General features: G+C 41.5%; 1 protein-coding gene across 1 annotated transcript in view; it reads left to right on the top strand.

The window, feature by feature from the left end:
* The window catches only part of LOC100654625 (beta-galactosidase-1-like protein 2), a 64,290-nt gene extending 55,962 nt beyond the window's left edge, over nucleotides 1-8,328 (top strand). The window contains exons 13-21 of the mRNA XM_064268308.1: nucleotides 2,371-2,517; nucleotides 4,122-4,193; nucleotides 4,599-4,731; nucleotides 5,401-5,488; nucleotides 5,844-5,955; nucleotides 6,907-7,023; nucleotides 7,126-7,189; nucleotides 7,969-8,109; nucleotides 8,273-8,328. Coding sequence (XP_064124378.1) covers nucleotides 2,371-2,517; nucleotides 4,122-4,193; nucleotides 4,599-4,731; nucleotides 5,401-5,488; nucleotides 5,844-5,955; nucleotides 6,907-7,023; nucleotides 7,126-7,189; nucleotides 7,969-8,109; nucleotides 8,273-8,328 — 930 coding nt within the window. The remainder of the gene's footprint in view (nucleotides 1-2,370; nucleotides 2,518-4,121; nucleotides 4,194-4,598; nucleotides 4,732-5,400; nucleotides 5,489-5,843; nucleotides 5,956-6,906; nucleotides 7,024-7,125; nucleotides 7,190-7,968; nucleotides 8,110-8,272) is intronic.
* The last annotated feature ends 7,092 nt before the right edge of the window (nucleotides 8,329-15,420 follow it).

Here is a 15,420-nt window from a genome sequence, read left to right as displayed (position 1 = left end):
GAGTGATGGATAATATAGTAATAATAGTTCCTAATTATTAATGGAAAATGTTTAGCAACCATCTCTCTGGGGGAAAGCTATGATTATCAGTGTAGATCCTCAGAGCATGGCTGATTTCATCTACTAAATGTGATGACACTGAGCACAGAGAGAAGCCCCCAGTCAACTGTTGTGGCTGGCACAAGTGAGCTCTAGCACACCACTGTGGAAAATCCTTTCTTAGTTGTCTCATAAATGTCTTTTAAGCATTGGTTTGTTAAGATTAATGTATACATGATGTCCATCACACATTGCACTTAGTTGATATGTCTCTTTTAATCTAAAGATTTTTTTTCTTTTTTTCATTCCATTTATTTATTGAAGTACCTGGACTCTAGAATTCTATACTTTTTTTTTTTTTTTGCTGATTAGATTCCCACTGTGTTAGGTAACATGTACCTATACTCCCTGCATTTTTTTAAAACTGAGAGGTCTTGGTGCTCAAGAGGATTCAGGTTAGGGTTTTTATTTGTTTGCATGTATACTTCATCTGTGGTGCTGTGTGCTTCCTGTGTATCATATCCCAGGCATATACTATCTGGCTGTTTCTGTTCTCATAATTTATCAGTGGGTTCAGGTGTTGTTAGCCCAATCCATCCATTATAAACTTTCCCATCATCCTTTTACCTGATGGTTCTAGCAGCCATTGACAATTATTGCCTACATTCAGTTTTTGTTGTTGTTAGTTGCTATCGATTCGGTTTTGACTCATGACGACCTTATGTAAAGTAGAAAAGATGTTGTCCGGTCCTACACCATCCTCATGATTGTTGGTGTGTTTAAGCCCACTGTCGTAGCTATCGTGTCAATCCATCTCATTGAGGGTTTTGCTGACCCTTTACCAAACATGATGCTTTTTCTAGCGATTGGTCATTCATGATGACATGTCCAAAGTAAGTGAGCCAAAGTGAGCTGAAGTCTTCCCATCCTCACTTCTAAGATGCATTCTGGCTGTAGGACTTTCAAAATAGTATCATTCTAATTAGTATCATTCCTTCTGTGTTTATTTACTTGAATTCTACATAGAATTTTCCTTCATCAGAATTGTTTTGTTACCCTGAAGTATAGTTTGTACAGAAAAGTTAAGAAAAAAATTCAAGTATTTTATTCTATCAGCATTATTAATTTATTCCTGGGGGCCCTCCAAAGGTAGCCAGAGAGTGGTTTCGCTGTTGTTGCTCTTCGTATGGTTATAAAAACATTTAATATGCTTCAACCTCATTGCAGTCTTTTTTTTTTTTTTTTTTTGATGCTCATATGCCATCTGTGACCAGTGGCTCCGAGTTGGCTCTCCTACCCTCTCCACATGACTCTAGAAGTCTTTGAGATCACCTTTGCCTTTTGTTCTCCTAGGATGTTTCAGGCTATGTGGTGGTGCGTTTCTTCCCACAGACCCAGAATCATATATTTCTATAAGAATCTCTGAAGGACCATATTTTGTGCTGAGAAGTTTGAGCATTTCCTTGAAAGTTATGGGGAGCCAGTTAAAGCAGGAACAGGAGTCCAGTGATTAGCTGTGCATCTCAAAGGGGTTCTCTGATAGCCATGTAGGGGTGGATTAGAGCAGGGCTGCGCCACAGCATTGCAAGAATCAGCAGTCTACTGTCATAATGAAGAAGAGAACTGGCAAAGCAGACATTTAGTCAGAGTCTTTAAGAGGTAATGGCTGGTTGATGTGGTATGTTAAGACAGAGAGAGGTCAAGGATACATCGTCCATTGTTTTTAACTTTTCAGCTGAATGGATTTTGTTGCTACTCTGGAAGGAAAAAGGGGGGTTGGAGAGTGCTGTGGTCAGCACAGTTTGGGTTATGTTGAGTTTGAAACATCTATTGACCTCCAGATGGAGACACCGGTGGGCATGAGGATAAACAGACTGGAGTGCTTTAGGTCAGTACTAGATCAGCAGATATTTCAGCGGAAGTCTCTCAGATAGTGTACAAAGGAAAAAAGAAGAGAGGGCCAAGGAAAGACAGAAACTGACATAGGTAGGCTGGGATTCCTGAGATCAGGAATCTAGTCCAAGCTCCACCATGAACTGATGAGTGAGTCCCACAAGCCATTCACTTTTCTTGACTTCAGCCTTTCCATCTGAAACATAAGAATTTCTCCCTGGCTAGCATATACAAAGAAACATGAGGTAGGCTTGGTAAACAAAACTGGCAATTTATATACCTCTGGTAAGCATGATCATCATTATATATTCTTTTTTATTCTATTCTCTCCAAGGCTCTTGGGACACGCCTGTGGTGAAGGCTTTGGGTGGGAGTTTCTGATTTTCTTCTCTCCAGCTTGAACCTTCAGTTGGGATCTTGCTCTTGTCTCTGCCACAGCCAATTCAATCTGTCAAGCCAATCTGCATGGAGGAGCTGCCTGTGAACCAAGGTAGTGGGCAGTCCACAGGATACACACTGTATGCGACTTCCATAACCACTGGAGGCATCCTCACATCAAGGGGTAATGTTCAAGATCGGGCTCAGGTAGGGAACAATAGGCTGGTTTTGGTGGCACTGCTTATAAGATAACCCAACCCTTGTTGAGGTGAATGTCTAAATGACAGTTAAATCTCTTTTTGACTTTCAAAAAACGATCGCTGTTTCTTTAGCCTCTGTGCCTTCAGTGAAATATTTTAAATGTATGCTACTGCTACTGTATGTCTAAGGTATGTAAACACCCCTGGGGAAGGTCCTTATGGGAACAGAAGATGTTTTAAGGAGACTTGGGAAGAATTTAAGCCCTAGTATTTACATAGCATATTTCAGTTGGCTCTTCTCATTTAATTCTGACAACACCCATGTGAGATATTTGTTACAAATGAGGAAACCTCATAGAAGTTTAATGACTTTTACAGGGTATTTGACTAAAAGTGACAAAGCCAAGACTGTAGGCTTCATCTTCCAAGTTAAGGCTGCTTTCACTTGGTATTGGTCACATTTTCTTGCTCATCACACTTCCTCTGTTCTTTCTATTGTCTTCTTCCAAGGCTTCAAGGACTTCTTTTTTGTTTGTGACTCCGGCTCTTCCCTCCTTCTTCTCAGATGCAGACCCATATTACTTGCTGTTCGCTAGATATTTATCTGTGTTCCATAGACTTCTCAAAGTCATCCTGTTCAAAACCAAACTAATTAGCTACCTCACTAAACCTCACCCTGTCTCCCTAACTTAGTTCCTCAGTGGCCTGGATTGTGTTTTTGTCTCCGTGACCCATTTCTCAAGGAAGTATTTGGTCACACAGTATGTGCGCAGTAAATTATTGTGGAGTGCGTAGCCCTTGCAATTAGAATTTAGTAAGCTAAAATGTGAATTCTGTGTTTTGTATAAGATTAACCTTTATATGTTTTTAATACTTACGGTTTTTATTTTTATAGTTTCCTAGTAAGATTATAAAATTGAAAATTTTGTAACCTAACTCAAACAATCTAAGGGGTAAATTACTTATGCTTATCTAATCCTGCATGGCTTAGGTGGTGGTGGTGGTTGTTGTTGCTAGGTGCGGTCAAGTAGGTTCCAAATCATCACGACCCTATGTGCAACAGAACGAAATGCTGCCTGGTCCCGTGCCATCCTCTCAATCGTTATTATGCTTGAGCCCATTGTTGCAGCCACTGTGTCAATCTATCTCTTTGAGAGTCTTCCTGTCTTTCGCTGACCCTCAATTCAATTGTAAAAATTCAGTTGTAAAATTGAAAATTTTGTAATCTAATTCAAACAACCCAACCTAAACCAAAAAAAAAAAAAAAAAACCAAACCCACTGCCTTCGATCATCCTTCCCACTGCCATCATCTCTTTCACACTGTTAACTCCTTCTTGACCTTCCTCATTCCCTGTGGGTCTTCATTTCTTTCTTTTTTTTTTTTTCGCTCTCTTTTGCCTACACTGGAGCCAGAGCCCAGAGATGATGTGGCATACTCTTCTCCCACTTGATCTCCTGCGTTTTAGCATTGTGCTGCCTGAAATCACTCTGTGTTGTGAACTCACAGGAGACAAAGCCCTAACAATTCCCTTAGACTTGCCCCTATCTTTTGCTTTTTAATGCCCCTCTTCCTTATGAGGCCCTAATACTGCTTTCCTTCTGTTTGGCAGGTGTTTTTGGATGAAAAGTATGTAGGAGTCTTGGATCATTCCACTGATCACCTGACCCTTCCCTTCAAAAATGTATGCAGTCCCATTGCTAATGGACTGATAGTTCTGGTGGCTGCCTGGACAGGGGGCTTACTTGTAGTGTACCTGGACCTTTTGGGTTGCCCCTTGCAGAGGAGCCCACAGGGACAAGGGGACCTGGGTGGATCTCTGAGGTAAAATGTCTGTGCTGTGCTCCCCCCTGGATATCTGCTGCTCGTGAAGCTCTGGGCTGGTTACCAACCCCAACAGAGTGTCTGATAAAATGCTTAATGACTTTCCCTAAAAAGACTGGCATAGGAGAAGGGGATGAGCAGGAAGAGCACAGGCTTCCCTAGTCCATGAGCTGGAGGCTGCAGGCTCTGATGTATCCAGTCCTGCTGTCAATCAGCCCTGCTCTGTCCTTATCCTAGCTCCAGGGGGGACTTGGGCAGTCTGTAGAAGGATGCCAAGGGGTGCCCACTCTGGCTGGTCTGTCTTGAGCAGAGCTACAGGAACTACTGGACTCTAAGTATCCTGGTGGAGAATCAAGGCCGGATTGCCTATGGGCAGAATATCAATAAGGAGAGAAAAGGTAGGCTCCTGAAGGGAGATGCTGAGACCCAGAGGTACCAAATTCCTTTTGCTCTTGCCCCTGACTGAGGACCATGTGGATAGTTATTTGCTTGGAGGAGAGCAGGATCTCTCAACCAGTGAACACCAGTGTGTAGAAGCTGTGACGTAGCCTTGCTTTGCTGGGAAAGGTCAAGGGGGGTCCCCCAAGTATGTTCTGAATGCAAGTCAGAGCCAGCGCATGCCTTTTCCTCTTCGGGGAGGGCTTTGACAGTTGCTCCACCAAGAGAAAGCTGAAGAAGAGAAACCCTACAGTGTCCCTTCTAGGGTACTCAATACTTTCTTCTCTGGAGCCCCACGCCTGCTGTCCTTTCCCTTCCCCCAGTGCTCCCTGTGCCCAGAACCTTGTATCCTTTCCTTCTTCTGCCCCTCTGCCTACCTGAGAGTTAAAGTTAACCTGAGCCCCTGTGCTGGCTAGACCTGGCAGAAAGTGAAGTACCTCCTATGCATTCATGTGGGAGATATAAGCATCACATTAAGAGGTGCGCACTTAGAGAGAAAAGTCTTAAAAGAGTCTGCAGAAGCCTTCCATCTAGGTGAGGCTAGTAGTACATCCTCCTTCAGGGGAGCCCTGGCCTCAGCCAGTGTGCACCTCTGCCTCCTGCTTGCTCCCTTTCTCCCTCTCCACCAGGTTTAACTGGGAACATCTATCTGAATAATTCCCCATTAAGGGGATTTAAGATCTTCAGCCTGGAGATGAAGGCTAATTTCATACAAAGGTAGGTGCCCAGCCATTGGCTCAAGGTGACGCACAAAGAGGATAAGCATTTAGAGATGAAATGACCTCAGAGATCATCATCCCGACCTCTTTATTTGCAAATAAGAAAGACTGAGACTCAGACATTAAGGAAATGACCCCGGGTTTCATACTTGTCTGGGGCAAAGCGGTGACCAACCTCATTCACCCCATTGCCAGCCTCACTCCTTATTTATGCATCATGTACCCTAAAGCATATGCCTGTGCTCTAGAGAGGACACCAGGTTCTGGCAGGGGGAGACTTCCTCCAAAGGTCACCCTGATGCAATATAAAGAAAAGTACTAGTTGTCCACTTGCTGCTTGGCTGTTCCCTCAGGGGCCTTCCTAACCTGTGGAAACCATTACCAAATCAAGTTTCGGGCCCTGCCTTCTTCCTTGGTTTCCTGAGAGTTGATCACACCCCCAGAGACACTTTCATAAAACTGAAGGTTAGTGAACTTTCTCCCCTGCCTGAGACCCCTCCAACCCTCCCACCCCAAAAGAACCTTTGAGAAAAAACTCCTTGGTAAATGGGTCCCAACTTATGTCCTGGGATCTAAGCTCACAAGGACCTCAGCCACCCATAGACATCTGAGATGCTGCTCCTTCCCAGGTTTAGCCATGGTTGGGGTGATAAGCTTCCAGCTTATCAAGTGAAAGAGACATAAGTTGTGTTTCCTAGTGGGGATAGCTGCAGATCCATTTCACAGGGAATTCAGTGAAAGTGAGCCACCAGTCACCAGACAAACTCCAAGGACTTGAGACCCTGAACTCCTTAATGAACTGATCAGCCAGCCTGTGGTGAGAATGTTGTCCGTGGGATTCCAAGACACAGCTGGAATTCTACAACTCTGGATATTCTTTGGGACTAGTGTGTTTTCATGAAGCCCTGACGGTAGAGGGAAAATCCCTCCCCTGGCTTAAGGCAGATGTAGGGACCAACTAAAAACCAAACTTGTTGCCGTCAAGTTGATTTTGACTCATAGCGACCTTATAGGACAGAGTAGAACTGCCCCATAGGGTTTCCGAGGAGCAGCTGGGGAATTTGAGCTGCAGACCTTTTGGTTAGCAGCCAAGCTCTTAACCACTGTGTCATCAGGGCTCCAGATAGGGAGTAGGGAGATGACTTAGAAATCAGTACTTTCTTTTCTGAGGCCTGGCTGCTAAGCTAGCCCCAGGCTAGGGACAGGAACATAGAACTTTCCAAGTTACCTCTGATGTAGGGCCTTAGCTGGTACAGGAGTGTGTGAGCCCTGGTGAATCTTGCCTGGGGATGCCTATAATTTCGTGTGTTTTTTGTATGATGGTATGTGAGGTGTGTGTATGTGTAGGTGTCTTTACCCCCAGTGTCTTTACCTCTAGAGTTCAGATCCTCAGTTTTCCATTCCAATCTTTTCCAGGGCTGGAAAAAAGGAGTAATTTTTATCAATGGACAAAACCTAGGGCGCTACTGGGAGATAGGTCCCCAGGAAACTTTTTACCTTCCGGGACCCTGGCTTCATCCAGGAAAAAATGAGGTGAAACTACTGCCCACTCCAGCCTCCCATTCTACTTCTCTTGGGCTCTGCTTTGCCTTCAGAGGCATAATATAAACCTCCCTACCTTTTTCTTCTTGGTAGATCATCGTGTTTGAGGAAATGAAAGCTGGTCCTGACATTCAGTTCACAAACATATCTCACCTAGGTATGGCATTCTGAAGGGTAATTTGTTGCATCTGGGACCAGTCTTTTTGGATCTTTCTCAAGCTGCTGTTCCTCCCTTCTGGAAGCCACCCCTCCCTCCCAGAAGTGGGCATGTGACCCACAGTGGGCTAACTGGTCTTTCTTTTCCAGGATACTGAATCTTGAGTAGAGTGACATAAAGTAGCAAATCAGTTGAGCTGAGTCATCTCAGCCATGGGGCTATAAGTAACCTGCCTGTCAACCCCGAACACCAAGGCTGCTGGAACTGCCCATCTGCTCATCCCAAGGCTTGCTTCGGGTCGGTCATCACCTCCTAACCTACCAGGACATTCTTCTTGTAACTGAAGTTAGCTAATCTCTTTCTGATGCTTACAAGATATGCCTACCTAATGGGCAATGTTTGTCATATTGCTGCAATAAAATCTGTTGACCATTAAATAAAATGTTGATAAAGTGAGAAGCTCAGAATACTTGACCCCACAAATGTAAATCTGAAGCACACATGATCTTTCTAAGAAATCAAATAAAATGAAAAAGTTAACATATGCTGTTTATACACACTGTGTTGTCTGTGCAGAAACGAATGTTTTCTTTTTACTCTACAATGCTCTTTTCATAGTGAAGACCCTGTTTCTTTGAGACTTAAGCCAAGTAACTGACCCATCCTCTGCCTCTCATTTACCCACTTCCTGGTTACCCACCTCTAGCCTCTGACTCCAGCTCTTGTTGATTCCCTGTTTTACTCCCGCTCCTCCTGTGAGTGGTCTCGGCCCTTCTCAGCCCTAGCAGAGGCAGAGAGAGCTGTCTGGATAGCCGATTGTCACAATGGCACCAATCCAAAGCATTCAGACCACCAGGAGACCAGGCTCCTTTTTGCTTGTCCAAACTCTCACCCCTGCAGCGATGGCAGCAGAAGAGCAGGTGAGATGATGTGGGATAGGGAAGCATGGGAAACATTTACTTCCTTTGTACACATACCTGAGGACCTGACAGAGAAGTAGCAAGGCTGAGCCTGTCTGTATCCGGGGAGAGCTTGCAGGCTTCATGGACCTCTTTAATGCATAACTCAAATTCCTTTCCACAGAATGTCACCTTTGCTGCACAACCCTTTTCCAAACTCCTTCTCAGACTTTCCCGTAAGGGGCCAAGGGGAGCCAGCTAGACTACTTGTGCTCTCCCTTTAATTACAGCATTATTATATTTGCACCTGTGTCTTCTTACCGTAGTAGTATTCTGAGATGGGCTCTGTTGCCGAAGCAACCAGAGAAGTCAAATACTGTCCAGTTGCAGCTGTATTTTCTGCTCCATGTGGTCAAACTGCAACCTCTTTTTTCTTTTTTTAAAATATTGTATTTATTTTAGGTGGCAATATACATGACCAAACATAAGTCCATTCACAATTTCTACATGAACAGTCCAATAACATTGGTTACATACTTCACATAGTGTCACCATCCCCACTATCTCTACCCGTATTGTTTCATCACCATTAATTTAGGCTCTCTGCTCCTTAAACTTCTCATCTGTGCTTTAACTATAGTCAGATTAAGCTCATATAGATAATTCCTTTTTTTTAAATTGTGCTTTATATGAAGGTTTACAGAGCAAATTATTTTCTCATTAAACAGTTAATACAGATATTATTTTGTGGCATTGGTTGCCAACCCTATGATGTGTCAACACTCTCCCCTTCTTGACCTTGGGTTCCCCATTACCACCTTTCCTGTCCCCTCTTGCCTTTTTGTCCTTGCCCCTGGGCTGGTGTGCCTATTTAGTGTCATTTTATTTTATGGGCATGTCTAGTCTTTGGTCCAACCTCTTTGTTATGATCCCAGTAATAATCCTGCCATCTTTTTTTCCCCTAAAATATGCTGCACCACAAGTTCAGTTCATTTTGTTAATTTTACCTGGATTTTCTAATGTAACTCATTTGGTTTCTTACTATTTTAATACATTTTCCTTCTCCAATACAATATATTTACTGATATATGATCAGTGATATCCACTCATTAATCTTCCTATATTCATCTAAGTCTTTCCACCATCACAGAATGCCCCTGCAATGTCTTATATCCTTGGCCTCCTCAACACCAGTGACCATCACATTTGCCCTACTTCATCTTTCCATACTCAAGACACTCCCTGGCTCTTATCACCCAGAATGGCTCCACTTCTGAACTATTATTAAATTTACATAGCCATTGTCATGCCACAGCAGCCTATCCTTTCACTCCCTCACTCTTGGAAGCTACTCCTGTTATAATGCTACTCTTCATATTCAAAAAGCTACCATTCATGTGGTCCATCTGCTTCCCAGCTTTCTGCACCCTGTGGCTTCTTTTCCTTCCCTTGTCATCATATCCATCATGGTCCATTGCTTTAGACCTCTTGTCAGTTCTTTCAGAGAACCTGCACTTGTCTTTTCATCACTTGGCCTACAGAGTAGGGTCAGGGCTTATTCTCCCTGTCATTCTACTCTTCATATTTAAGGAAATCATTTCCTGATTGAAAGGTAAGTTCAAATGAGGATGGGCTTCTTTTGTCTCTTCTTCCCATGTGGGTAGAATACAGCCCTGCTTCTCTGTCTTTCTCCCCTCCCCCCTTCTCTCCCGTATCTTTCTCTCTCTATCTTCTTTTCATTTGCCATCCAGAACTACAGTTATTGCATTCTTTTTTCCTCTTTCTACTTTTCCACCAGTGTTAGAATAAAAGCCCTTCTTTGTAATATCATGTTAAGATTAAACTCAGGTATGGGATTAAGGGAAAAATAGAGTAGGCCTCATTACTTTTGCGGGGAGATTGGAGGCTCTTTATCCAACTGGCTTAAAGGAAAGAAGTTGTCATGGGTTTCAGATCAGTATTTGAGCTCTGTGTTGAGTTGGGGTCAAATCCCCAGCTAAGTAACTGTCCTGTGTATATATTTCTGTAGGATGCCTCTTGACTCATGTGGCCATGGGCAGGATTTGGGCATTTTGAAGTCCTTGGCTAAATTCAATGAAAATGCCATCAATCTCTCATCTCAAACTGAAACACTGCTCAGAAAAACCCAACTCTGAATTAACCCACCTATTTAACTTCTCTTCAATGTGTACAATAGCTAATGGTTTCTGTTGGAGAAAAGGCATAAGTTTAGGTTCTCTCACGGGCCATATAGCCTAGTGAGTGGAGCAGATATTTGATCAATGAACGAATTAATCTTTAATTACAAATTGTGGTGAATACATTAAAAAAAGGAACAGGGACTATGAGCGAATTTGAAATTGGGTGGTTAGGGAAGATCTCCTGAGAAAGTAACACTTAGACCTAAGAAACCAACTAGATAAGGAGTGGTGGTAGAATGTTACAGGCAGAGGGAACTCCATATATGAGGCAATAGAGAGCTTGATATGTTGCTGGGATCAAATGATGAGTAAGAGTGAGGTGTAGTAAGTGAGCCAGAAAATAGGATTTTATTGGAGAAACAGGTAGTAGTTAGATCATGTAGGGTCTTCTAAGCCATGATAAGGATTTTGTGTAGAATGATTACTTTCTTTATTGTCCTTTTTTTGGGTTTTCTAATGCATGGATTTAAGATGACAAATGTACTCCAGTTGCCTTTTTAGCAGCATCCTAGAATGTTTTTTCTGTTTACAATTTTATTTCTGATCATTCTTGTCATTTGATTGCTTTGTTATCCTGCCTAAGGCAGCACATAGTTGACTCACCCAAACAAACCTGCAATCCCTGTATCTCATCTCATCTCAGCGTATCATAAAAAATTATGACATGTTTTATACCTACAAAAGAATATGTATATATCACATTCATATGATGTGAGGAATAATATAATGAATACACATTTGCCAACCACCCAATTTAATACTAAGAATATTAATAGAATGTTATCAATATACATAATTATATCCTTTCCTCCATGCACACTGGCAACTGGATTATTCTGTGTTTTGCATTTATCATTCCCTTGCTGTAATTTATTGTTTTACTGTATATATATATATACACACATTGCTAGGATATTGTTTGGATTTGCATGTTTTTGGTTACCTTATACAAATGATGTTTGTATTGTTAGATTATTTTTGTTGTCATACTCTATGTTGTCTTTTTTTCTTTTTTTTAATTGAAGTTTAGATGAAGATTTACAGAATAAACTAGTTTCTCATCAAACAGTTGTATACACATTGCTGTATGACATTGGTAAACAACCCCATGACATGTCAGCACTCTCCCTTCTCTACCCTGGGTTCCCTATTACTGGCTTTCCTGTTCCCTCCTGCCTTCCAGTCCCTACCCCACGGCTGGTGTGCCCCTTTTGTCTTGTTTTCTTCCATGGGCCTGTTCAATCTTTGGCTGAAGGGTAAACCTCAGGAGTGGCCCCATTACTGAGCTGAAAAGGTGTCCAGGAGCCATACTCTCAGGGTTTCTCCAGTCTCTGTCAGGCCAGCAAGTCTGGTCTTTCTTTCTGAGCTAGAATTTTGTTCTACATTTTTCTCCAGCTCTATCTGGGACCCTCTATTGTGATTCCTGTCAGAGCAGTCGGTGGTGGTAGCCGGGCACCAACTAGTTGTACTGGATTCAGTCTGGTGGCAGCCATGGCAAATGTGGTCCATTAGTCCTTTGGACCAATCTTTTCCTCGTGTCTCTAGTTTTCTTTATTCTTCCTTGCTCCTGAAAGGGTGAGACCGGTGGAGTATCCTAGATGGCTGCTCATGGTCTTAACCCCAGACACTAGTCATCAAAGTAGAATGTAGAACATTTTCTTTATAAACTCTGTTATGCAAATTGAGCTAGATGTTCCCTGAGACCATGGTCCCCAAAGCCTCAGCCCACCAATTAGGTCTCTCAGGGAGTTTGGATGTGTCTATGGAGCTACCATGGCCTTGCCTTGTACAGGTTGTGCTGGCTTCCCCAATATTCTGTACTGTCTTACACTTCACCAAACTTTGTATGTTGTCTTATTCAGGGTGTCTTATTCTCCAGAGAAACAGAACTAGTGATTAGATAGATAGAGAGAGAGAGAGAGATTTATTTCAAGGGAATGGTTCATGCAACTGTGGGGTCTGGCAAGTCTCAAATCTATAGGTCAGGCGGCAGGGTTGGGACCTCTTCTGGCTCTCACGATTGTGTGGGGCTGGAAAGTCCGGTATCTGTAGGGCAGGCAACAGGCCAGAGACTTTTGCAGGTTTACATCCCAAGATCAGTAGGTTGGGCAACAAGAAGAGTACAGGGTTGAAAGAGAGAGGGGAAGGGAGGGGGGAGAGAAGAATGAAGAGAGAGATGGAGAGAGACAGTAGGAGAGCTCTACCAGAATATCCATTTATATTCTGGAGGTGGACCACACTCCCTAGGAAATTCGCCTTTCAACTGATTGATCGATCATTACATTACATGCTGCTGTAAAAAATATTAGCATAGCATGCCTACAAAAATGTCTCTTTAGGGAAGGTACAGTTGGCAAAAAAACATAGAATGTGTGCATTATTTGCATAAAAATAAGATACACATTAAATTAGGTTACATTATATCATATTACACTGTGGAACAGCAGCCAGTCCAGTGTCTGGCCAAACCACTGGGAATCATATCCTAGCCAAGCTGACATGCAAAATTAACCTCACGTATGTATTCTTCTAGACTCTTTTTATTATTCAACATTAAATTGATCATTAGGTTCATTATTTTTACTGCTCTATAGTAATATATGGAGCCCTGGTGGCACAGTGGTTAAGAACTCAGCTGCATACCAAGAGGTCAGCAGTTTGAATCCACTAGCCACCCCTTGGAAGCTCTATGAGGCAGTTCCACTCTGTCCTATAGGTCACTATGAGTTGGAATCGACTTGACAGCAATAGGTTTGTTTTTTTTAATAGTAATATACTTACGAAACACTAAAAATTACTTATACATTCTCTGGGTGATGAACACTTAAGCACTTCTAGTTTGGGGCTATTTAAGCTATACTGATATGAACATTAATGTATGTGTTTCACGGTGTGCATGTGCAAGAGTTTTATAGTATATATAACTTGCGGTGGAATTGCTAGGTATTGGGGAATGCACATCTTTAATTTCACTAGGTGATACCAAATTGCTTTTCAACTTAGTTGAGAGTGATTAAACTGCCACTGCAATGCCAAGCTTATGTGTACAAAATTTTATTTCATTATAGCCTTAAAATTGTGTTCCCTTATTACTAAGAAAGTAGGTATCTTCTCACATCTTTATCGGTCATTCATAATGCTTCCCACTTTTGTGAAATGCTTATTTGTGTCTTTTGCTCATTTTTATAATGTTTTGCTTTGGTTTCTTTAATTTTCTTTATTTTGTTGTTACTGTTGAGAATATAAAACAGCAAAACATACAACAACTCAGAAATTTCTACATATACCATTTAGTGACATTGATTACATTCTTCGAGTTGTGTAACAATTCTCACCCTCCTTCTCTGAGTTGTTCCTCCTCCATTAACATAAATTCACTGTCCCCCTAAGGTTCATATCTAAACTTTCGTGTTGCTGTTGTCACTTTGATCACATATAGATATTTCTTAAAACAGTATAATTCTCTAGGCAGACATTTTTTACTAGTTAAGCTAAACTACTGTTTGGTTTTAAGAAGGCTTCAGGCAGTATTTTTGGTTTATGGTTTAAAGGCTACTCAGGGCAATTGTTTTAGGAGTTCATCCAGCCTTCATGGCTCCAGGAAGTCTGGAGCCCATGAAATTTGAAATTTTGTTTTACATTTTCCCCCTTTTGATCAGGATTCTTCTACAGAATCTTTGGTCAAAATGCTTCAATTTCTTTTATGATTTCCTTTTGAGTTGATTCTGGACATTAATTTTTAGTAGAATGTGTTTCAAATAATATCTTCCAGTTTGAGGCTTGTCTTTTCATTTTTAAAAAATGATGTCTTTTAGTGAACAGTAGCTTTTTTTGTTTATTTTTAATATGGCCACATTTATCTAGATTTTCCTTTATGACTGTGCTTTTGGGTCTTATTTAAGAAATACTTCCCTGGAATCTTTTGTTTAGGGGACATTGAGTTTAATGGTGGTAGGATAATTTGGAAAAGTATAGCAATAATGGCTACACAACATGAAGAATGTAATCAATGCCATGGAAATGTATATTTAGAAATTGTTGAATCGGTGAATGTTTTATCATGTATATTTTCACCACACACACACACACACACACAAAGAAATCCTTCTTTGCAACAAGACCATAATAATGTATTCTTTTACAATTTCTTAAAGTTTTCATGTTTGTTATTAACTTTTGAGTCTTTAATCCATCCAAAATTAACTTTTACATGTATGTGAGGTAAGACCCAGTATACACATATTTTTAATGTGTAACCAGTTATCCAAGCACTATCCTTTCCCCATGGATCTGCATGTCTTCTATGTCATATACCAGCTTCTATGTATGTACGGGTCAGTTTCTTGAATCACTATTCCATTTGTCACTTATCTACTTCTCTGCCAACACCCCACTGTCTTAAACATCTTGGTTTTGTACTAACTGAGTGGTTAATTCATTCCACCTCAGTTTTCTTCTTCAGGGATTTTTTGGTTTTTCTTGGGCCCTTTCATATAAATTTAGAAACAGCTTATTAAGATATTGTTCTTTAATCATCCGTCTTCTTAGAACCTCAGGCCTTTTTTCTATAACATCTTTTCTTCCTGAAGTGTATCATTATGAAGTTACTTTATTGCAGTACTCTTGGTGGTAAACTCTCAGTTTTTGTTTATCTACAGATGTCTTTATTTCACCCTCATTTTGATAATTCCAATAGATGAAGTCTTTTAGCTCTGACTTTGCCGTTTTGACAAAATCTCTGATTGATCAGTAATTGAATAAAGCTTCCACAGTAATCTGACAATAACAAAATATTCTTATACAGAATGTATTCCCACCAGGGTCTGACATCCACATCATCAGTGTTGCCGCACCATTTGGAGGAGGACCTATGAGGAAAACAGGTCTTCATCATCTCAGGTTTGTTTAAACATTGGTGTTAAGATGGGCCAGGGGAAAGTCCTGTCTGTCCTCCCCTCCTGCCTTTCTACGAGCCCAGAAACCTATGACTGGCTCTCTTGATCATAGTTCTCCTGGACACTTTCTATTCTCTCCTGCCTTTGTTCTTACCACCCACACAACTGCAGCATCTTGATGGCTTGTTACCCATTGATATTTCTCCCTTACCTGGCCCTGCCTCATCCCCTGGAAA

This window comes from Loxodonta africana, chromosome 15 (assembly GCF_030014295.1).
Source record: "Loxodonta africana isolate mLoxAfr1 chromosome 15, mLoxAfr1.hap2, whole genome shotgun sequence".
Lineage (NCBI taxonomy): Eukaryota > Metazoa > Chordata > Mammalia > Proboscidea > Elephantidae > Loxodonta > Loxodonta africana.
This window is presented reverse-complemented; position numbering and strand designations above follow the sequence as displayed.